At 34.5% G+C, this 25,193-nt stretch overlaps 2 protein-coding genes and 2 long non-coding RNA genes across 6 annotated transcripts; 1 reads left to right on the top strand and 3 right to left on the bottom strand.

Moving 5' to 3' along the window:
* Positions 1 to 535: 535 nt before the first annotated feature.
* On the bottom strand, positions 536 to 19,461 carry LOC128015657 (AP-1 complex subunit mu-1-like). Its single transcript, XM_052599696.1, has 12 exons — positions 19,231 to 19,461; positions 12,600 to 12,756; positions 12,379 to 12,446; positions 12,109 to 12,239; positions 10,855 to 11,002; positions 9,065 to 9,191; positions 5,817 to 5,959; positions 4,272 to 4,343; positions 3,831 to 3,989; positions 3,047 to 3,172; positions 2,846 to 2,921; positions 536 to 2,348 (listed from the first exon to the last, which is right to left on the bottom strand). The coding sequence occupies exons 1-12, from the start codon at positions 19,459 to 19,461 to the stop codon at positions 2,326 to 2,328; spliced, it is 1,461 nt and encodes a 486-aa protein (XP_052455656.1). The 3' UTR covers positions 536 to 2,325.
* LOC128015661 (uncharacterized) lies at positions 12,621 to 20,147 on the top strand. The gene is made up of 2 exons (XR_008183970.1): positions 12,621 to 12,763; positions 19,243 to 20,147. It is a non-coding gene; the product is annotated as an uncharacterized LOC128015661 (long non-coding RNA).
* Positions 15,716 to 18,293, bottom strand: LOC128015660 (uncharacterized). Of its 2 annotated transcripts, XR_008183969.1 has the most exons (4): positions 17,932 to 18,293; positions 17,760 to 17,845; positions 17,588 to 17,673; positions 15,716 to 15,940 (listed from the first exon to the last, which is right to left on the bottom strand). It is a non-coding gene; the product is annotated as an uncharacterized LOC128015660 (long non-coding RNA). The 2 variants fall into 2 exon arrangements; XR_008183968.1 differs by having other exon boundaries at positions 17,588 to 17,845.
* On the bottom strand, positions 19,691 to 24,984 carry LOC128015658 (uncharacterized). Of its 2 annotated transcripts, none has more exons than XM_052599697.1 (5): positions 24,826 to 24,984; positions 22,623 to 22,740; positions 21,883 to 22,333; positions 20,749 to 20,832; positions 19,691 to 20,653 (listed from the first exon to the last, which is right to left on the bottom strand). In XM_052599697.1, exons 2-5 carry the CDS (start codon positions 22,725 to 22,727, stop codon positions 20,262 to 20,264), a joined length of 1,032 nt encoding a protein of 343 aa, XP_052455657.1. In that variant the 5' UTR covers positions 22,728 to 22,740; positions 24,826 to 24,984; the 3' UTR covers positions 19,691 to 20,261. The 2 variants fall into 2 exon arrangements, with proteins under 2 accessions (XP_052455657.1, XP_052455658.1); XM_052599698.1 differs by lacking the exon at positions 24,826 to 24,984 and adding an exon at positions 24,463 to 24,623.
* Positions 24,985 to 25,193: the final 209 nt, after the last annotated feature.

Below are 25,193 nucleotides of genomic sequence, written 5' to 3'. Positions count from 1 at the left end.
GGATTTAGTTTTAAGAGATTCAGGAAGCAAGATTCATTGTTTTCCAAAACACTACTAAGAATTATGTTTAACTAAAACTCCAGAAATAACAGAAAGCTGGTTAAAATGTTTGAGTTTGGTCCTAACTGCATGTGTGAAAAATTGTGTTTGAGACACCATGCAGCCGAGTCATTCATCCATAGCCAATCCTGTGAAGACAGGAATAAGTTCTGATAGGGCCAGTAATGGGCTGAGGGACAGTTATCATGGGATGGGGGGTGTTGGCCAATGGCTGTTCTTACCCACAACAAGATGGCTATTGTGTAACAGCTGCTCAGTCTCCACGTAAACAAAAGCTGACTCTGTGACCCATTGTCACCCATCTACTGGATTGTCATGTGTTGAGACTGATAAGAATGAAGGCAAACAAAAGTAGCAATGCATATAACACCCGTATTCGTGGATGATTGGAAAATAAAATATTTTATCCATTGTACTCATAGTCATACCCCTGCATAAAATTTCAATAGAGCAGAGAAAATAATCACAAAAACGCTTGCCAAAACAAAAATCCATTTATTTTCTCACAATGACCTTTAGTATAGTATTGAGCAGAAAAGTTGTCAATAAGAAAAGATCAAAAATACATATTTCATATTCAGTGTGAAATAAATATCAGATGTTGTCATGCCATTGACCTTTGGTAAATAAATGAGGGAGGAAGCCGTTTTGACATGACAAATAATATATTCTGCTGCCTCTGCAGAGGTGGCAGACAGTATTCCACCAACCCACCGACCCACACACACAAACACACACTCACACACACACACAGCCAGCCGTCACACTGATAAAACAAGTGGTGCAATGCAATTGAGGATTTTCCCAGCGTGAAAACTTATAATTACAGACAAAAAATGATGTGTTATCAGATGTGTTGACTGCTGTACTGCTGCTGATTAAGGAAACAAACGCAATCATAATTAATAGAGCATCAACATGCACAAGTTTTTTTGCTGATCGGTTCATGGTAATGTCATTAAACATTTCCACTTTCCATTGTACTTTTAAAAGTGTGTAGGCATTTGTGGTATTTTGAGTGAGCACAAACCAAAGACAAAGATACGGGCTGCTCCGGTGAAAATATAGTGTTACAGTGGTGTCCTAATAGTACACTGCCTTATTAATCATTGATTTTGAGCACAAGGTATTCATTTCATTGGGCCTGTGCTTGTGTTTACAGCTCTACAGACATACAGTAAGATCATATCACGCTGAGAGATAGTCCCGCCACCTACAGCAGAAATTTAAATAAGCAGCTTAAGTTCACATCTGACAAGTTAAAGGGATAATTCAAAGAAAAATGAAAATTCTGTGTAAAAAACAAAACAAAAACATTATAACACCCTTACGTCATTCCAAATCAGCTGAGTTATTTTAGTATCATTGACGACATTTATATCTGCACCAATAATGTCATTATTTCCAATAATCGTAGTTAGATGTTTACATGTTTAGACATATTTTACTGCAGTTATGGTTGCTACGATTATGAGCTTAATCGCACCAATTTGATCAACGTATTGTGTTTACATCAGGTAAAATTTAATTACAATATTATTTAAATCTCTTTAAGACAGTAGATATAAATGTAGTCTTAGGTATACTATTATTTTTTTGTTCATATTTTGAATTCATTTATTCATTAGTCATTTGGTATCACTTTACAATAAGGTTAATTAGTTAACTACTTTAGTTACCATGAACTAACAATAACCAATACTTCAACGGCATTTATTAATCCTAGTTAATGTTAAATCCAACATTTACTAATGCAGTATTAAAATCAAAAGTTGTGCTTGTTAACATCAGTTGTTGCACTGTGAACTAATATGAACTAACAGTGAACAACTGTATTTTCAGAAACTAACATTAAGAAAGATTAACAAATACTGTAAAAAAATGTATTGTTCATTGTTTGTACGTGTTAGTTAATACATTAACAAATGGAACCTTATTGTAAAGTGTTACCAGTCATTTAAATAAAATGAAGAAATACAGAAAGGTTTGGAACGACATGTGGGTGAAAATCTTTCTTTTTAAATAGAACATATATAGGTAGATTCTAGTAGGTTTCTGTAATACCACCTTTGGATTATAACCCAAAATTGTTTAAACCCGAAACCATTGTTTCATAGGGGCTTCTCAGTAACTTTGCGATCTGACTCCCTTGTTTAATTTGTAAAACCTGACTAAAGCAATAGTAGTCCAACTGCTGTGTGAAAAGCAGTAGCTGTCTGAAAAAGGACAGACAGAACACACAACATACACAGGTGCTGTCCTCTCTCAGTTGGTCCTCAGTTGATAATCTGTCAAACACAAAAAGTCAGAAAGTACAACTTATACATCACACATACATATATATATATCTATATCTATATCTATATATATATATATATATATATATATATATATATATATATATATATATATATATATATACACACACACACACACACACACACAAAAGTGCATGGAAGTTTATCTGAAGGCATTTGAATTTGTTTTTGCCATTTTGTTGTTTAGATATATCTGAAGAATTCCATTGAGGTTTAAGATCTGATGTCTGCTTTGCATTTCTTATAAATAAATGAACTAGGCTGAAGGATTAGAGTGTCTCTCTCTCCTCTGGTGTTACTGATGGAAAACTGATAGTCTACACTATTTCAAACTGTGTGTGTGTGTGTGTGTGTGTGTGTGTAGCAGACAGAGTAAGGCTCGCTGAACTTTTAATGCAGGGTGAAGGTAAACTGTATATCAGAATGATATCGGAGTAAGCATGGGAGAATTTGTGAATATGCCTCACCTCCACTCTGAGTAATATAACGCACCCATGGTAATGCCTGATATCCGCTCTTCTCGATAATCTTCAAGTATCGCACCTGTGTTTGTTACCACACAAACAAAATGGATTACAAAAATCAATCTACCGCACTGTGACAATTATCAAATTTATTGTCTATTGTCTTTATTGACTATTTTGGGGTAAATATGCGCTTTGCCGTACCTGAATGCCTGACACTGTGAAGTAAGGAATCTCAAATTTTACTGTGATTGGTGGCTTGGCCTCGAGTTCACCACTTTCCACACTTGGCAGTCCAAAATGAGCTCGCATCATGAATTCTTTCCCGCCCTTCAACAAGTAGACACATCATTAGTTTTTGACACATCTAACTGTTTAATTAACACTGCAACAGTCATCACTTTAGTCAACAGTTCAGTTCTAAATAAGCCTTCAGAGTCATATTCCTAAGTGGGTGATGGAAACTTTCCTGTCTCTACAAGGCTTGCAACAGCACAAAATGAAATGTCCGAAAATACATGTCTATATATACCCGTGTATATATAGACACACACACACACACACACAAATCTTTTTTTTTTTTACTATCTAGATGCTATAATAAGGCATATAATTATTAAGTTCAGTACGTCCTGGCTTGTACTATTAAAAAATGTCAAACAAGATGTACAACAAAAAACAATTAAATAAAAAAAAACACATCAAAAATTCTAAGTCATTTTAAAAATGTAAAAATATATTAATGAAATACAAATAGATTTAAATATATTCAAAAAATTGCAAGAAAATATATTAAATAATAATAATAATAATTGCCAGTAATAGCAATATTTTAAGAAGGCTCTTAAAAGTGTGAAGTAAACTTGCATTTGTTGTCTCTGTGACTTCAGCAACAATTTGAAACATTCAACAATAACTTGAAGTTTCTGGCAGTGACACAAAGATCAAACATCTCACAAAACATATGTAAAACATGTACAGTACTCACAGGGAAGGACTTAATGTTCCATTCTACAGCACTCTTCTCAGGAACCCATTTAGCCTGGCCAGTGGTGGTCTTAAATTTAGGGGAGTCAGCGTCACTAGGAACAGGAACTAAGATGGACACATTGTTGGCCGTGGAGCGGCTCTTGAACTGACTGCGTGCCTGGAAAACAGATGGAGGAACTATAGCACAACATCACATTCAAAGTAAAACTTCTAAAGCTACAATTTCAGAAACTAAAGTTTCGGTATGGCAAGGGCAAAAGGACAAAGCATGCTTATGTCAGAATCTGACATAAGTTTCTTGGACACAGCTCAGGTAAACTTCGAGCCATTCCCCAGGACAGAAGCCTGAAAGCTAATTACTGAAAGCAAGGAGTGTGCTGAAGGAAGCAAAGCAAGAATCAGTGGAGTGTGTAGATTGTGTATATGTGTGCAGCTCTACCTTAACCTTGATCTCTACTCGACTATGAGAGAACTTCTCTATTACGCTCTCAATCCATATTAGAGGCTTCACCTGTCAGAACAGAGGAGTGACAGAGAAAAAAAATACAACAGTAAGTCTGTTGCCACTTACTGAGCTACTAACTTTTGTAAAATATATTAAAAACTTCTGATACTGATACTTCCAACAGCATAACATCGTTTTAAAATGTTGCATCACTATATATATATAATCCATTATATACAACATCTACAGGATGTTTGAGTGTGTGTCTGTGTATTTTATATATGTGTGTGTGTGGGCATGTTTTTGTGACACCAGGACACAACTCTGTGTAATGACATGGGTATGACACAGGTATTACAAGGAAAGGGTGACTTATGAGGACATAACCCATGTCCCCATTTTTCAAAACGCTTATAAATCATACAGAATTAGTTTTTTTTGAGAAAGTAAAAATGCACAAAGTTTCCTGTGAGGGTTAGGTTTAGGGGTAGGGTTGGTGAATGGCGATAGAATATTCAGTTTCTACAGTACAAAAACCATTACGCCTATGGGATGTCCCTGCTTTTCACAAAAACAAACGTGTGTGTGTGTGCGTGTGTGTGTGTGCGTGTGTGTGTGTGTGAATTTATGTTTAGAAGTGACAGTAATTATATTTATAATCTTTTAAAATACATGCATTTCAATTAGTTCATTTATCAGCTTGGGGTCAGTACATGTTTTTTTGGGTGTGTGTTTTTAAAAGAAATATATACTTTTGTTTATCAAGTAATGTTACAAAAGATTTATTTTTTCAAATAAATGTTGTTCTTCTAAATGTTTTAATTCATCAGAAATTCAGCTTTGACAAAAGAAAAATCACATACGACAAAATAGAAAACAAGTATTTTATATTATAAAATAATAATGTAATAATATTTCACAATACTACTGATTTAATTGTATTTTTAATTAAATAAATGCATCCCTCGTGAGCAAAAAATACTTCTTTCAAAACATTAAAAAAATCTTAATGACCCCAACTTTTCAAAGAAAGTGTATATATAGAGAGAGTCATACAATATATATCTTTTACATAAAAAAAGTTTCCATTTGAATGCTATTTTGTGTAAAAATGTCTTTAAACAATAAGCACATTTATTGGTCAAAAAATGTTTTAAAAAAATGTAACTACTTTCAATTAATTTCCTCACATTGGAAATAGTATTGAAATTTACATTCCTTTCACAGTATACATAGTATATAGAAATAATAAGAGCAGTACAGTATGCTAGTATTCTATTCAAAGCATAACCATTGTTTTATATTTTTGTCTTTTAATTTCAAATTCTTTGTGTTTTCTGCTTTGAAGTCTTGTTTCCTCATCATATTCCTGTTGTTTGATTCTTGTATGTTTTTATTTAAATAAAGCTCTCTGACTATATTACAAATCAATCAGTCATTAAATACAAGAAATAATTACATGAACTTTGACGTTTTCAATGACTATGCATTATTAAGACTCATTGATGGGAGAGTTGTATACATGCAGCCAGCACTGACCGTGGTGTTGAGTCTGTAAGACATGAGTTCAGATTCTCCATCAGGTGGGATGAAAGAGATAGTCCGGTCATTCTCAAAGCGAGAGAGCCGCACACACTGATGAAATTTCACATCTTCCAGCTCCACAGACTTGCTCTTCTCCCCTGAGAGAAAGTGAAATGTAAGCCCAGAGAGAGCAGGGGGAATTCTAATAGAAGAAAAGTGGTCGCTGATGATTATAGTTTGTGTAAAGCTAGTTAATCAAGTTGAAAGCTGCACATACACACCACATATACACACAGAGAGGATTCTAAGTATTTCCAGGAAATTGCAAACAATAGCACTTCTGTGTACCCAGGTAAGCGTGGAGGTAGCTTATTTGTTTGACCCCAGCAAAGGGAAAGGCAGTGACTACAGAAGAGCTATTTAATGACTCGGGGCCTCTGAGCCCCAAACCCACTAACACCACAGAGCTGTGGGATTTCAACAGCACACACACAGCAGGAAAGTGTGCGAGCATGAGCCTCCCTTTATATTTATGAATATATTCTGCTCTATCCAGGAGTGACATTTGCAGTGGAACATGAAAGAGCTCTCAGAGGTTTGAACTGGAACACAGAGGTCAGATCAGACGCTCTGGGTGTCTGTGTCCTCTGCCTCAGATGAGACCTGCTGGGAGCCGCTGCAGCACCTACTGATGACATCAGCTGCAGGCACTAAAGGTCAGAAAGGGGTCTTATTGCTCTCTGATTGGCTCCCTAGGGTCCACAGGCAGAGGCTTCAGGGAAAGTGATTGGTGTTCAGAAGCAGAGGTACACTTTTAGGTACACAAAGTTTGACTCAGCTGTAAAAGCACTCTAAAGATAGCAAGCTTGACCTACAATTTATACATCAAATAATGCAATATAATGTTCTGTATAAAATTAATGTAATTATATATATACACTCCAGCATTCCTGTGAGTCCTACAGAGGACAGGCAGTTTAGAGAATAGATTTGTGTGTACACAACAAGAATATAATTTCATATTTAATAATATGTAATTAATAATTACATTTTTTATTATTTTCATATTATTACACACACACACATATACACATACATATATATATATATGTGTGTGTGTGTGTGTGTAATAATATAAATGTAATAATATAAAAAAATGTAATTATTAATTACATATTATTAAATATGAAATTAAATTATTGTTTTGAAAAAAAACACACTTTAAGACCAGTTCTGTTGTTGTTTAAAAAAAATAAGTTGCTATATATACATATATATACAGGTGCTTCTTGAATGCCGTGAAAAGGTTCATTTATTTCAGTAATTCATCTCAAATTGTGAAACTCGTGTATTAAATAAATTCAGTGCACACAGACTTATAATTGTGATGATTTAGGCTCACATTTAACAAAAACCCACCAATTCACTATCTCAACAAATTAGAATTCTTCGTAAGACCAATAATAAAAAAGAACATTTTAAGTGAATTGTTGGCTTCATGCAAAGTATGACCATTTATTGCACATGTACTCAATACTTGGTTGGGGCTCCTTTTGCTTTAAAGGTACAATTTGTTGAATATTTGCAGTAAAATATCCAAAAACCACTAGGCTAGTGTTATATATTTTGTCCAGCTGATTACTAACAATATCTCTAATGTTTTCAACTACTTGTAAATCATGAGAAAATTCCCATTCTGAAGCACCTGTATATATATGTGTGTATATGTGTGTGTATATATATTAAATGAAAAAAATATTATTTTGACTTAAAATAAATTGAAGTTAAATTACTAAAGTTACTAAAATAAAACAATTAAAAAAAATGAAAAAAAGACCAAAGAACAAAATTGTTAAAACTTAAACTAAAATCACTGAAACTGAAATTATAAATTTTTCTATTAATTATTGGAATGGTATACGAATTATTCTAAAATAAAATAAAAATTTAAAATATTTTTATAACGTGAAAATGTTTGTAATTATTAAAGAATAATGACATTATTACAGAAAATACTATTTCTGTTGTCCATGTCCGATAATTAAATCTCAATAAAAACCATAATAAAAAATAAATGTAAAAAACTTGCATTTCCAATCTTGAGCCTGTGGAGGGCAATGTTTCACTTGTTTAATTCTCATTCCACTGCTGAGCTGAGAAGAGATATTTCTGCAACTGATGCAATAACAGAAAGGCACCTTCTACCTTCACTTGTGTTTATAAAAGCTTGCACCATAACTCAGCTTTAAAGTGGGAAGTGGTACAGGAAACAACCAGGTCTCTTTCACTTCCCCGAAACCCTATCTGATAAAACAGCTTCCTGTAGAAATAAAATGAAAGGGTAGCTTGTAATATCCATGAAATTTTGGTGAAGTCAACAGCTACTGCCCCACAGGATCAAACCGATATGTATTTATTTGAACAGAAGAGCATCGCTCGATTAATTTAATATTGATTCCCTTTCTGTTGTGGAGTAAATCTGGAGCAGTACTGTTTTAAAATGCAAGCTGCATTTATACTTCACATGCAGAATTCATCTAAATTCATCTCATCTCAATTCAACTAAGATCTGGCTGCTGTGAAACTAACACCCGCTGGGTTAGTTCTGGGGTGAGGATTAACCAAGAAATCAGATAAATCAAATTCACCTTACAAGTGCAAATGAGAGAGATGCTTCTTATAAGATAGGTTAAGACAACTTACTCACTGCTTGACTAGCAGCCCCAGAAATTAAGTCACTTTCTGCACTACTTAAAAAGCCCACAAAAGTTGAAATTAGGCATTTTGGAAGACATTCGTTTCAATGAAAGGAAATGGAAAAAATAACGACTTAAAAACAGGTAAATATTAACCTTGCAATATTCTTGTAAACAGATTTAATTGTGATACTGATACATTTTGTGGTTTACATAGCATTGTTGGAGTTGTTGGTCAAATTTCTGTTCATTTCTTAAGGATCACATCCTGCCCAGCTTCTAACTGTTTTTCCCCCTCTACTGTATGACAAGTCTTATCATAAGCAACAGTATTTAATTAATCTGCTACTTTAAAAAATGTACATACTGTATGGGGACTAAGCCATTGCTTTTACTTTTAAAGACAGAAGATAACAATACCTATAAGGTTGCTAATGCCACAGAGTTGAGATACAACCTACAAATGGTTAACTTACTGCATAGTTTCTCTGTATATGATACATGTATATATAAAATTGTCAAAAAAAATTAGATATTTCAGTTTTAACGATGAATTGGTATACTCACGGCCTGTGATCTCGAAGAGGACTTTGTCATTGAGTCCGAGCCTTAACTCAGGCATACCTGACAGAACGACTTTGAGTTTGACGCTGCCCAGAATCTCACTACGCAGAACACTGCCTGTAGCACTGACCTGTAACAAACAAGAAAAGAGAAGATAAATGCAAAGCACAATCAAAAGTGGCAAGTTGCAATATTGCATCATCACCATTACTGCCATCTACACTTTATAACGCTCTGTCAGTCAAGGCAGGAACCGTGTGATTTGTGCCATATTGATAATGCCATAAGGGCTAAATATGCTGTGATAATATGAGAATATAATCTATTGTATTATGGTAAAATATTAAAAGCATACAAGCTGGACTCAAAAGAAAGGGAAGATCTAAATCTTAAAAAGTCCACATTGATTCAATACCTCTGAGGGCTCTCGGATACAAGAGCCAGACCGAGACAGCTGCACGGATGAATAGCAATGCAGAATATCAGAAGAAATGAGAAGTGATTTAGCTCTTAATCAGAAGAGTGGTGCTGCTCAGCATTACTGTCTGCCAGCGTTTAGACCCCCCGACCTTGAGGAGCTCTAATGAATCCATCAAAAGCCAGTCCATTCAGGGGGCTAAGAGTTTAGAAGCAGAAAATATAGACAACAAGACCTTAAAGACGGCAGCTGCTTCCTCCCTCTCTCAATCTAAGGAAGTCTGGAGACCTAACCCTTGACCCTGGAGAACATGAAGGAGGTCGGCTAAGGTACAGTAGGATGATGGGAGTGATAGCGTGGGGTGAGGGCTGTTTGATGTCTGCACTGAATACATAAAAGTGATCCAGTATGTGGAAAGCTTCTTTTTTTTTTCCACAACAAAGAAAGTAATGTGCTCGTTATTATATTGCTACAATATAGGTTACTTTTACTTCTTCAAATAAATAGTGAATGTTATGCCATTGTTATTTATTGTAATTTATTTACTTCAAACTTATTTTTTCTTTGCACTTACATAATCAAAAATACTGTAAAAACAGTAATATTGTGAAATAGTATAATACAATTCAGAAACAGAAACATTTAAAATATATGTTAAAATTATAATTTATTTCTGTGATGGCCTAGGTACATTTTCAGTATTCATTACTCCAGTCTTCAGTGTCACATGATCTATCAGAAGTCATTCTATTATGCTGATTTGGTACTCAAGATTTGTTTATTATTATTATTATTAATCTTTAAAAAAATAGTGCTGCTTAATATTTTTGTGGAACTGTAAAAGAAAAAAAATTCAGGACTGTTTAATAAGTAGAATGTTCAAAAGAACTGAGATTATTTATTGTTAATCTAAACATCTTTGATAGAAATCGTTTGAAACAATGTACTGCCAATTTTGATCAATTTACTGTCAATTTAGATTAATTTAATGCATAATCCATGCTGAATAAAATATAAATTTCTTTAAAAGTGTATTGACCCCAAATGTTTAAACGTTAGTGTATAAATGCATTTCATGCACTGAAATTTGATAACGGGTCAAGAGTTATTCATTGCACGGATGCATTATACAATAATTAAAATCAATATGAGACACATATGCTGATTGTGATTTTATCAATGAGAATGTATTCCTGAATTAACATATTTTGTTGGTCCTAAAAACTCAAAAAAAAAAAAACATTAAAACCCCCTAAGGTCATAAGGAAATCATTGTTTGAAAAAATTATGCTGAAGCCCCAGTCCTAACCCACATCTAAAAATCAGATTGGTTGATTGAGGAATGTGCCGCTACAATACATTTAAGTCAGCTCACCAATAGGTTGACAGACTCAATTACATCCATGAAGACTTCATTCTTCCTGTATTTGATGCCTTCTGACCTCCAAGAGACAGCATTGGTTACTGTAGCTGGGGGCCGTGGTGCTCCCACTTCCAGTTTATGCCCCTGTTGGGTGATGTACCTGGTGTGGAAGTGAAAGAAGGCCATCAGGACATGCTAGCATAGATAATGACAATTAGCATGAAAAAGATTATACATTATATGAGTCTGTGTCAGCCATTATCAATATGATGAGCATTATTATTTGTCACTAGTCAGTCAAGCAAGTGACTTCATTGAGTGTGTAAACAGACCTCTGGTGCTTGTCAGAACTCATGGGAAGAACATGGCTTCCCCTTGGGACAGACAGGCTGACAAACACCTAACCTTGTTTTTCCATTTTTGTATTGCCATCATTTTAATGTAATGTTTACCTTACCATACATCTCTCATCCATTACACATGAAAAACACAAATTCAAATGGAAATAAATGTGAACACTAACATTACACACATAATAGAGTGAGGGTTCAATCATCCCTGATGAACATTAGCATGAGTAAATGTATCAAAAAAATCACTAAATTTTTAAATAAACAAGTTTCCTAATTCCAAATTGCTTCTACAAGGTCTGAGAAGTGTAGATGTGTATATGTGCGCGCTTTAACCTCAAGTTTCTCCAGCTGACAGGGTATTATGTGGCAGTCAATGAGAGCTAGTAATTAGCTATCTGCTAAGTGTTTGCTAGCAAAGCCAGCAAACCTGAAAGATGTTTATGAACTGACGTACATACTATATGATGTACATTTTTTCCCCCCTTTTTACTGCTTGCCTGACAAGAAATTGTTTATTGTGCTTTTGTTATATTCTTTAGTTAGAATGTCCTACTTGTTTATGCTTTGTAAAAAGCACTTTACATTTCTTTGAGGGTAAACATTTTTAATTAGTTAAATGAGCTGAATTAGTTAAATAACCAAATTTTTGTTTCGAATGAAGAGTTGTCATCTGCTGAAAGGGATATATATGAATTTTCAAATTAATTTGTAAGACTTTTCAACAAATTTAAGAAAATGTTTCTGCTTAGTTACTACAGTATATTGATTTATCTGATCCAATCAGCTCTATGAGTATTATAAAACACTTATGACTTATGATTAGTGAATGGTGAGCCCTAATAGCACTGTTAGTGATAGACGAATACTGTTCTCTGAGCAGTGATGGCTGAATGGTAAGTCTGTCAAAACTTACTCTAGTAAGATCTTGCTGTCGGTGGTCTGAGGGAATCCAAAGTCCATGACTTCATCCATTAGCTCATATACGGTCACAAAATTGTCTCGAATACTCTCTTCTTCCAGTGACTTGAAATATTCAATGAACACCTGCAAACAAATGGTTAATACAAGACTACTATATTACGGCACATTTTTAGGGTGTTGATGTTCACACAGGCAACAAGATTGTGCTGTGTAAGGTTTTATGGAAGGCGTTGGCATGTTGATAGACATAAAGCACACTTACCTCCACTAATTTGTACAGGAAGGAGTATACAAGAGCAGCATTGGTATTCTTCTTTGTTATTGCAACCACTGAGTAAAATCTCTTAAGTATTAAATAAGCTATACATTTGCAGAGCTGTTACTGTACAACAATAGGACAAATATTCACAAATAAAATGATATTTTAATATAGACAATTTAAAGTTATACTTTAATATGTAAATATAAGACGATAGAGGATACAGTAGAGGTTGCTATGCTTTATCCAGAGGTAGTGGGTAGTGCCGTGAATAACCACTGGTGACATATCTGCATCTTCCTCTCTCTTCATCATTATGGGCATAAAGTTGTCAATCTCACTCATGTCCACATTGCCCATGTAGTTTCGACATATGAGCACCTTAGAGGTGGAAAGTTGAAAGCACAAGGATGTCATAAAACAGAGTATCCCAATTCTGCTCCTTAAAGACAGTCATCACATCACTAGTTTAGAGTGCAATTCCATATAAAGACACATATTTTAGCCTATATTAATACAACAAACATTTAAAAACTCTGGAAATCCTTGAAGTTCTCTCAGTAAATAGAAATAATCTTTTATTTTTTTTATTTTTTGTTTGCATTGACTCAAATTAGTCTGCGGATATTTTAACAGCTCAATCAATATGATCTATAAAATCAATATCTACACAAATACTTCTACTGGCCAATCTAACATACAATCAAATGCTTCAAGTCATGGTAACTTTTTCACTGACAGATATATTCAAGGAGTGTAGTAGGGTGAAACGTAAAAAAAAAAAAAAGAAAAGTCATATTGGTGTTCTCTAGGGCAAAGACTGCTTTCATCAGCCCTGCCAAAATCATTCTTTTCATGGAAACACTCCCATCCACCCACTACTTCTTTCAACATCTTACAAATGAGTTCAGAGCTTCTCTTTATCTATACACACACATCTCTGGATATATAATACATTTTTGTATGTCTTTGAAAGTCACTTACAGTGGCATGCGGAAGTTTAAGAACCCCTTGCAGAATTTGTGAAAATTTGAATAATTTTCAAAAAATAAGAGAGATCATAATAAATGCATGTTATTTTTTTATTTAGTATTGTCCCGAGTAAGATATTTTACATAAAAGATGTTTACATTTAGTCCACAACACAATAAATTGCTGAAATTATTAAAATAACCCCATTCAAAAGTTTGGGAACCCTTGGTTCTTAATACTGTGTTCTGTTACCTGATGATGCACGACTTTCTTTCTGTTTTGTGATGATTGTGCATGAGTCCCTTGTTTGTTCTGAACAGTTAAACTGAGAACTGCTCTTCAGAAAAATCTTTAAGGTCCTGCAGATTCTTCAGTTTTCCAGCATCTTTGCATATTTGAACCCTTTAACCCTTTAAGTTGAACCCAACAGTTAAACAGGAAACAAGATGCATTAAGAGTTTCAGCAATTTTTTTGTGTTGTGGACTAAATGTAAATATTTTTTATGTACAATATCTTACTCAGGACAGTACTAAATAAAAATTAACATGCGTTTAGTATGATTTCTCTTATTTTGTTAAAATTATTCACATTTTCACAGATTATGCAAAAGTTTCCCAAACTTTTGCATGCCACTGTATGCTCACAAAGGCTGCATTTATTTAATCAAAAATAAAATAACAGTAATATTGTGAAATATTATTACAATTTAGAACTACTTTTTTTTAGAATTATTTTTTTATTTTAATATTTTAGCATGTAAATTAAATTTACAGCAGCCATTACTCTGGTCTTCGGTGTCATGATCATTCAGAATTTATTCCAGTATTATTTGGAACACAATAAATAATTAAGTTGGCTTGAGAGAGCCAACTTACTGATATTGTATTTAAACTTCTTATTATTAAGTTGGCTTGAGAGAGCCAACTTACTGATATTGTATTTAAACTTCTTATTATTATTATTATTATTCTTCTGAGACTAAAACTCTTGACTGCTACTCCTCCTAGAGCTTTAACTCTACAAACTCCAAACTCAGCCCAGCTCTTCAGACTGATCTGAAGTTAGTTGCTATATCTTTTTAGACTGATCGGACTTATACTTTTCATAAAACTGAAGATTAAAAATCATAAAAACTCCCATAGACTTGCATTGAAAAGCCTCTGCTCAACTGAACATTCCGTCAAACTCCAACTGTCAAAAATTCAAATCTAAACACACTGAAGCCCATTAAACTCATAGTCTATGTACTATGTACATATTGTATGTACTATTACTAACCCATTCAAACTCATTCAAACTCATCTATCATGTCATATCTATCTATCTATCTATCTATCTATCTATCTATCTATCTATCTATCTATCTATCTATCTATTTCTAATCTATCTATCTATCTATCTATCTATCTTTCTATCTATAATCTGTCTGTTTCTAATCTATCTATCTATCTATAATCTGTCTGTTTCTAAACTATCTATCTATCTATCTATCTATCTATCTATCTATCTATCTATCTATCTAAAATCTGTCTGTTTCTAATCTATCTATCTATCTATCTATCTATCTATAATCTGTCTGTTTCTAATCTATCTATCTATCTATCTATCTATCTATCTATCTATCTATCTATCTATCTATCTATCTATCTATCTATCTATCTATAATATGTCTGTTTCTAAACTATCTATCTATCTATAATCTGTCTGTTTCTAATCTATCTATGTTTCTAATCTATCTATCTATCTATCTATCTATAATCTGTCTGTTTCTAAACTATCTATCTATCTATCTATAATCTGTCTGTTTCTAATCTATCTATTCTATCTATCTATCTATCTATATATCTATAATCTGTCTGTTTCTAATCTATCTATTCTATCTATCTATTCTATCTATCTATCTATCTATCTATCTATCTATAATCTGTCTGTTTCTAATCTATCTATCTATCTATCTATCTATCTATCTATCTATCTATCTATCTATCTATCTATCTATCTTCATAGCAACACTCTAGCAACTATCCAAACCAACCTAGAAACCACCCAGGGTATCCTAGCAACCGCATAGCAACACCTTAGCAACCACTCGGGGTACCCTAGCAACCGCATAGCAACACCCTAGCAACCACCCAGGGTATCTAGCAACCGCATAGCAACACCTTAGCAACCACTCGGGGTACCCTAGCAACCGCATAGCAACACCCTAGCAACCATCCCAGATACCCTAGCAAACGCATAGCAACACCTTAGCAACCACTCGGGGTACCCTAGCAACCGCATAGCAACACCCTAGCAACCATCCCAGATACCCTAGCAACCGCATAGCAACACCTTAGCAACCACTCAGGGTACCCTAGCAACCACATAGCAACACCCTAGCAACCATCCCAGTAACACTAGCAACCGCATAGCAACACCTTAGCAACCACTCAGGGTACCCTAGCAACCGCATAGCAACACCCTAGCAACCATCCCAGATACCCTAGCAACCGCATAGCAACACCTTAGCAACCACTCAGGGTACCCTAGCAACCGCATAGCAACACCCTAGCAACCATCCCAGATACCCTAGCAACCGCATAGCAACACCTAAGCAACCACTCAGGGTACCCTAGCAACCGCATAGCAACACCCTAGCAACCATCCCAGATACCATAGCAACCGCATAGCAACACCTTAGCAACCACTCAGGGTACCCTAGCAACCGCTTAGCAACACCTTAGCAACCACTCCTGGGGACCCTAGATCTATCTATCTATCTTCTGACTGTGTCTATCTATCTATCTATCTATTTTATCTATCTCATACTGAAAACCATCAAACTTAAAACTTTTTAAACTTCTTAAACTTTTCAATCTTTTCAAACTTTTCAAACTTTTCTAACTTTTTCAGACTTTCTGGTCAGGCTTTCTCAAGCCAACTTAAAGTTTGTCTTGACGAACTTTTTTATCTAGTTATTATTATTATTCTTCTGAGACTAAAACTCTTGACTGCTACTCCTCCTAGAGCTTTAACTCTACAAACTCCAAACTCAGCCCAGCTCTTCAGACTGATCTGAAGTTAGTTGCTATATCTTTTTAGACTGATCGGACTTATACTTTTCATAAAACTGAAGATTAAAAATCATAAAAACTCCCATAGACTTGCATTGAAAAGCCTCTGCTCAACTGAACATTCCGTCAAACTCCAACTGTCAAAAATTCAAATCTAAACACACTGAAGCCCATTAGACTCAATTAGACTAACCTTCTATGTACTATTACTAACCCATTCAAACTCATTCAAACTCATCTATCTATCTATCTATCTATCTATCTATCTATCTATCTATCTATCTATCTATCTATCTATCTATCTATCTATCTATAATCAAACTCTATCTATCTATCTATCTATCTATCTATCTATCTATCTAACTGTTTCTATCTATCTATAATCAAACTCATCTATCTATCTATAATCAAACTCCTCTATCTATCTATCTATCTATCTATCTATCTATCTATCTATCTATCTATAATCTGTCTGTTTCTAATCTATCTATCTATCTATCTATCTATCTATCTATCTATCTATCTATCTATCTATCTATCTATAATCTGACTGTTTCTAATTTATCTATCTATCTATCTATCTATCTATCTATCTATCTATCTATCATCTGTCTGTTTCTAAACTATCTATCTATCTATAATCTGACTGTTTCTAATCTATCTATCTATCTATAATCTGACTGTTTCTAATCTATCTATCTATCTATCTATCTATCTATCTATCTATCTATCTATCATCTGTCTGTTTCTAAACTATCTATCTATCTATAATCTGTCTGTTTCTAATCTATCTATCTATCTATAATCTGACTGTTTCTAATCTATCTATCTATCTATCTATCTATCTATCTATCTATCTATCTATCTATCTATCTATCTATCTATCTATAATCTGTCTGTTTCTAAACTATCTATCTATCTATCTATAATCTGTCTGTTTCTAATCTATCTATTTTATCTCTATCTATCTATAATCTGTCTGTTTCTAATCTATCTATTATATCTATCTATCTATCTATCTATCTATCTATCTATCTATCTATCTATCTATAATCTGACTGTTTCTAATCTATCTATCTATCTATCTATCTATGTATCTATCTATCTTCATAGCAACACTCTAGCAACTATCCAAACCAACCTAGAAACCACCCAGGGTATCCTAGCAACCACATAGCAACACCTTAGCAACCACTCGGGGTACCCTAGCAACCGCATAGCAACACCCTAGCAACCATCCCAGATACCCTAGCAACCGCATAGCAACACCTTAGCAACCACTCGGGGTACCCTAGCAACCGCATAGCAACACCCTAGCAACCATCCCAGATACCCTAGCAACCGCATAGAAACACCTTAGCAACCACTCAGGGTACCCTAGCAACCGCATAGCAACACCCTAGCAACCATCCCAGATACCCTAGCAACCGCATAGCAACACCTTAGCAACCACTCAGGGTACCCTAGCAACCGCTTAGCAACACCCTAGCAACCATCCCAGATACCCTAGCAACCGCATAGCAACACCTTAGCAACCACTCAGGGTACCCTAGCAACCGCATAGCAACACCCTAGCAACCATCCCAGATACCCTAGCAACCGCATAGCAACACCTTAGCAACCACTCAGGGTACCCTAGCAACCGCTTAGCAACACCTTAGCAACCACTCCTGGGGACCCTAGATCTATCTATCTATCTTCTGACTGTGTCTATCTATCTATCTATCTATATATCTATCTATCTATCTGATCTATCTCAGACTGAAAACCATCAAACTTAAAACTTTTTAAACTTCTTAAACTTTTCAAACTTTTCTAACTTTTTCAAACTTTCTGCACCGCCTTTCTCAAGCCAACTTAAAGTTTGTCTCGACGAACTTTTTTATCTAGTTCTTCTTATTATATTTAATTTTGGTGCTTAATATTTTTGTGAAAACTGTGATAATCTAATAAAACTATTATTCAAAAGCTTGTGGTAACAGAAAAATAAATAAATACTTTTATTCAGAAAAGATGCATTAAATTGACTTAAAAGTGGCTAAAAAGACATTTATAAAGTTTCAAAAGATTTCTATTTCAAATGAACGCTCTTTTAAACTTTCTAGCCATTAAAGAAAAAAAAAGTATAATAAAAATAATAATTAAGCAGCGCATAAGAAATGAATGGATAGTGAAATCTAAAGAATTATGTGACACTGAAGTAATTCAGTTTTGCCATCACAGGAATAAGTTACACTTTAAAATATATTAAAATATTAAATATTTCACAATCTCACTATTTTACTGTACTCCTTTGTGAGCATAGGAGACTTCTTTAAAAAAATAATAATAACAGATTTTGGACAAAGAGTGTAAATTTATTTTATATTTATCTAAAAAAGGTACTGAGGTGAAATGTATTAGAGATGTTTGTGTTTTTGTTTGTTTGTTTTCATTTGGGGGGAGGGCATTTACCATGTCAACAAAATATATTTTATTTTTTAACAACAATAACTATTAAATATAATTTGTTATAGCATTACCACTTAAAAGTTGAAACATACAATATGTGAAACGTTCATTTAGCATTTATATTGCAAGTGACTTCAGTGAAAGTGCTGTTAACTTAAAGAGTGAGGTGAAGGGTCGGGTGTATCCGTCTGGAGCCATATTTACATCATTAGTTGTTTTAAAAACCTTCAAGTGAGTAAATACATACAATTTACTTTGGCAAATGATTTTAAACCTTGATTATCTGTAGCTATAAAGGATTCAAATAAAGTGTCACTGTCAATCCAGAGAGTATAAACTACACGACCTGTCTCTGACAGGTGCACGCGCTCTTACCTTGCCTTTAAGGTCCAGGATGAAGATCGCGGACGCTGCCATTCTTATCAGAGCTGTTGTGTGACCAGAAGTGACTGACAGGAGTCGAAGTTTTGCGAATTTTGGTAAAGTTTGATCAAGTAAAATGAAGAGAGATCTTCCCCATCCCTTATACGCGTGTCTTCCGGGTTTGGTGGCGTCTAACCGGTTGTGCAGCTCGAGCTTGTTGCAGTGCTGTAAACCGAGAGACATGCGACGCTCAAAACTACAACGCTGCCGTTATTATTAGCCAAGCGATCATCGCTGTTTCGTCGCGTCGCTCTGTTGCAATGTAAAAGCAGTGTAACTTATCTTCAAATACTTTCAGGTGACAATCCTTTATTAAATAGTAGATAAAAATAAATTAATAAAAATACTAACAGGCATTCGTTTAAGATGACGTGAATGCATGTAACGTTTATGTATTAATAACAAAAATATGTTATAATATCAATAATAACATTTTAATATTTAATTCTAGGCTAAGTAATAAAGTACACAAAGGCGGCGCCCAGTGGCCAATGAAAGAATAGCATTTAAAAAAAAAGTGAATAAAATGAAGTGCAACAAACAAAACAAAATATATATGGTACAGAAAAATGCAATTAAAAGTAAATGTAAATGCACATTCTCGAAGGAAAAATCCTTAAAAGTTAATGATTATTAATATTATCATTTAAAATAAAAATTTATAATAACTCATTAATAATGTTTACAAACATTGTATAAAATGCTGAACAGATCAATATTTTGTGTTGCCTACTGTACATTCAAATGTAATTCAACTTTAATTCATATATTTTCAGATGCTTTAAAAAAAAGTGGCCCTAGAAAAAATTTGGACAGTTTTTTTGTTTTGTTTTGTTTTTTGTCTTAAGTGTTCAAATTCCTTTTTTTTTATGAATTAATCAATCAGTAGTTTGATAACTGATTATGAAGTATTGAATGTTTGTTAATGACTATTTAATGTAAGTTATTATAAATAAGATTTAACAACATTACACCAAATAATGCTAGCCAATACTAAATTCAATCTCTTCCTCCTCCTCATCATTATCAGTCAGCTCTGCTGCTCTTGTGGCTCTCTCACTCTCACTCGCTTGAATATAGTTGTCTTCAATAAACCCATCGTTATCCTCCTCAATGCCACTGGTAGGTGCAGCTGCACGGATCCCAGGGCCCCCCTGGGTTGAGAATCCCACCTCAAAGTTTGCAGGGTCACACTGACTCGTGGCATCTACTTCACTGAGCCTGGAGTGTCTGTAGCTCGCCAGATACTTGTGCACGACTTTGTATTTGGCCAGCAAAGCGATAAGGACAGAGAGGGTCAGAGCTGACCCCAGAACAGCCACAAGGACCTTCCAGCTTTCTGAAGATGTTTTGGAATCATAATCTGGTTCCATGCCTAGGTTAAAAAGGTTATTTAGAATGGTTAGCCAGTCTCAGATGTAATCACAGGTAATAATCTAGACTAGATTACAGGGGAAGAAAGGTTTTGACCATTATTTGTATTGTTTGTAGGCGTTGGTTCCACTGTGAATAGTTTACGAAGGAAGGTTCCACGGTTGACATCCTTAGAATGTCCTGCCATGAGAAAAACAAATGACATTGAAATTATAGTAGGTATATGTCAATTTCCATATCTCAAAAAAGATGATGTTGTGGCACTCAAATAGCGTATTTTGCATAAGAATGTAAATAATGCAGAGAAAATTAATGTTACTAAGAAAGTCCTGGTCCTCATCTAAATTTAATCCAACATACATACAATTTTAAATTCACTCATATAATGACTTGAATTATTATGAACAGACTTTTTATTTCTGTTAAAAAAAATTATATATATATATATATATTTGTTTACTTTTTTAATTATTATTATTATTATTATTAAGTCAAAGTAATTTTTTTTTTTTTTGTTGAGAATCCTTTGTAGCCTATTATTTCTTCAATAAATACATTACAACTTATACGCTGCCTAATAATATGTAGTATGACAAACTGTTGTTGAGTTATGTAAAGAAAAAAAAATACCAGAAGAAGCCAGACTTCTATATTTTTTTTTTTTTAAGCATAAGTGACCTTTAATTTGGAGCAAGATAAACTGGAGTGACTTTGTGTCAGACATGTGTCACTTCTCTCACATCTGATTGGTCCACCTTCAGTTTGAGAATCCAGAACATAACCTGCCCCAGAGCAGGTTTGCCGTGCAGCGTAAGATACCATGGCAACGAACACAGATTAAATCTGAGCTACTTTCATAGTACCTAAAACCCAGAGTTGGCGGAAACTAAGCTGAAACATAGCTGGCTTGCCACCTAATCCAGCTTCATGGTACAGGCCCCATGTCACTTCTGAATTAAAAGTTCATAATAATAAGAATATTTCATGAATTCAATTCTACATATATGCATTTTTTTATGTCATTTTTAAAGTCATTAAAATAAAAATTGTCTTGAAAATTATAGAATAGTTTTTCACATCCATATGAAACCACCATGAAACCAAAGAGTACATTTCTAAGGAATAGAAACTAGATTTGTAAAATGTTCCTTCTTTTCACCCCAACAGTATATTCCGCTTATCCAAGTAATGAACTAAATCTAATGCAGATTATATTAAAAGTATTCATACCATCACTGTGGTCATCATGTGCCGTGTGTTTTGATGCTCTGGTCATCATTACTCTGTCTCCTGCTTTCTGTCTGTAACTCTGTTCTCCTCTAAGTTCCACAAATTGACTAAATCTCAAGTCTTTAACTGCAATCGACTGAAAGTCCCCCAGGAAGAGCATCTGTAAACTGGAAAGACTGGTGAGAGCGTTTGCCCCCACCGCGGCCAGTTTACACCTACTCAGGTCAAGTACTTTAAGAGAAGAAAGGCCGTAGAGATGGTCTTTTAACAGTAGGGGGAGGTAGTTGCCTGATAGGTTCAGTGAGACTAAATCGCTAAAAAGATTCAGGCTCTTAAAGCTGTCACTGTGGGAAAAGTCTAACAGATTTTCAGACAGGTCCAGTTCGGTTACGTTCATCCAGATGTGCTCTGGTACTGATGTAAGTCTTTTCCCACTGCAGTCAAATGCAGCCTGAAAGAATAAAGAGGTAAATGGTTATGAAACTTACATCTGGAGTCAAAGAGAAAAACTTTTTTAAGGTTAAAAAAAAGGCAGATTATCCAGTAGCGGTTTTAAAATAGAAACAAGAAATGTATTTTCTCATGATGTAAACCTATTAAAAATGTAAACCATTAAAATGGTAAACCTCTGTCACCAAAAACAGGAAACAAGTGACTAAAAACAGGATACTCCTGATGTAGCAGCACTTGCTCTTGCTCAGGGAACAAAAGAGGCCAGAGTGTGTATTGTTTTTCCTTACCATCTCTCTGTTGACCGTACATGGGCCCACAGTCTGGAGTGTGTAGCATGACCTTGAGACTAAGAAACACAGGAGCACACACACTGTGTGTGTAGCAGACCCCATGTTTTCCTGCCTCCTGCAGAAATCACAATTAAAGATAATAAATAGTAAACACTCAAGTGGCCTTCAGCACTGCAATAGCTTGAGTTCTGGTGCCATTTTTTAACTATATAATGTAAGAACAGAAAAGGTCCCACACACTTTGTAGCTTACAAATCTGTATATGCAACACTATAAAAAGTATAAACTTACATGTATAAACCTAACATTCAATCATATTAATTTATATTTTGGACTTGATTAAAAGTGTTTTATTTTATTTTTTTCTTTACCCCTTGAGTGAAGCTCTGTGAAAGCAAAAATAAATAATTAAACATTGTTAAAATTTTAAATAGTTGTAGGCTATGACCGTGTGTTTTTTCTCTTCATTATTATTCTTTCAATACTTCATATATACTATATGACCATGTGTCATATTACAAAAGATTTGAAAAAAAAAAAAAATCTAAAATTCATGAGGTTCCTGTAAACAGTAACAGGAACTCTAACATGCTGACACATTCAGCGATCCACCACAAGATTCAGCGTAACCCTACAGCAAACAACAAGCATCATGCGTATAAAACACACAAAAGTAAACCATAAATAAAGTGTAGCACTATTATGTTAGTAATAATGTACAGTCTGTGAGGTCAAATAATCCCTGAAAGAGCGATCAGGACCCTGACACAAAGCAGAGAGGATTTTGATCACACTAAAGGCCTAAATAGCCTAAAAAATTAACTTCTGGATTGTTATTGATTGCAAATATGTTAGATCAAAAATTAATAATTCATCCAGTTTCTTCTAAATCGTATCTAAATCGTACTAAAAATGAGATATTAACTGCCATCTTAAGTTTGTAAAGTAGAATAAAAATGAAAAAGTTGTTGTGAGTAGGAATAAACAACCTGATCTCATGAAAAAGAGGCAGTCTGTGATTTGTAAGGAAAGCTAGCATGAATGCCCACCCCTAAACCTAACAGATTGCGCAAAAACATGCAAATGATTGTGAAAAATATATTGTAAAATAGTTACAGACTGGCATGTGAATGTGTTGGAATAATACATGTGCACGTATGTATGAAACAGAGAGCATTTATATGTTCCATCTTTAGTATTTCCTACTTATCTCCTTGTGGCTTATAAGAGCCCTTCCCTCCTTCTCCTACTTTTCATTTCAGGCTGTAAACACTCCTCAGGAGCTGCTTTTATCTCTTCCTGTCTCAGGACGCCCCCGTAACAGCATACCTGCAGGATCTGAGAGTCAGCCAAGTGTCTGCATGTGCGTATGATTATAAATGTGAGAAAGACAGATTCAGAAAAGGTAGAATGATAGAATCCTGAGTTCATCTTTATCTCCTTAAGCTACTTGCAAACTAATAGCCCCCAGATGCTTTCCCAGACCTCACTGTGTGGGTTCAAACACACTGCGGAAATACGGCACAAAAAGGAGTCTTTCACTTGACCTCCTCATAAACACATGCCCTACTTTATTCCTAGGTTGTATGTTACTGATTACTTTGCCACGAAGGACCTTGCATTGTTGTTTTCACATTTAAAAGAAACTGAGAACTGTACTGTTCAACTCAGCTTTTGATTTATCAATTATCTATCAAATTTTAATTGTTACCCACATGAAGTTCCATGAAGTTAGAAAGAAGCTTCTATGTGTGTGTTTATGCTTAACATTTAGTTTTTTATTAGCATTAATGCAATGCACAATATAAGAAAATTGTAGGAGTTGGGTTAGGCCTACCTTTACAAATGTTCCTGTGATACGTTAGACAAAATTGTTAAGTCTTATCCGTCAGTTTAGCAAGTAGCCTAGGTGTGGTTAATGACATTGATTCCCATAATAGTCTAATTTACCTTCCCTAGCAGCAGGCTTGTTATGGTTGACATCAGAATGTAAAATGACATGTGGGTTGACGGGGTGGAAATGTGTGATCATTAAACATTAATCTAGCAACCTAGAACAATAAGATATTGTCCTCCTACTCATATGTGCCATAGAGATCACATGATGAGTTATAAATAACCTATTTCACAAACATTTACATATATAGAGATTAATGTTTGCATCAGAATACAGTGAAATAAATGTTATGAGGCAATTTACCTGAGATTTGGATCTTCTGTTTATTCAGAATATGTCCAAACTGACGGTTTTTCTCCTTAGACATCACCTTTTAACAAGGAGAGGTTCATTTTTTGTTAGCAATTTCCAAGATTAAGGAAATGGCAGGTAAGTTGTGCAAAGGTTGCTGGAGGTGTGCCTTTAGCTTGTCATTCTCAGATCAAGTTAATTTGTAACTGAATGTCAAATGGAGCTATACTTCTCTCTCACCTTGCAGTTGACATTTGAACTGATGAATCAATATAACATCTTAACACACATGTGATCTATACATATGAACACACACACACACACACATAATCTACATGAATTAGTACATTCACTCGCTGCAGACCACACACAAGGACTTG

Source organism: Carassius gibelio, chromosome A6, assembly GCF_023724105.1.
Source record: "Carassius gibelio isolate Cgi1373 ecotype wild population from Czech Republic chromosome A6, carGib1.2-hapl.c, whole genome shotgun sequence".
In the NCBI taxonomy this organism is placed as follows: domain Eukaryota; kingdom Metazoa; phylum Chordata; class Actinopteri; order Cypriniformes; family Cyprinidae; genus Carassius; species Carassius gibelio.
This window is presented reverse-complemented; position numbering and strand designations above follow the sequence as displayed.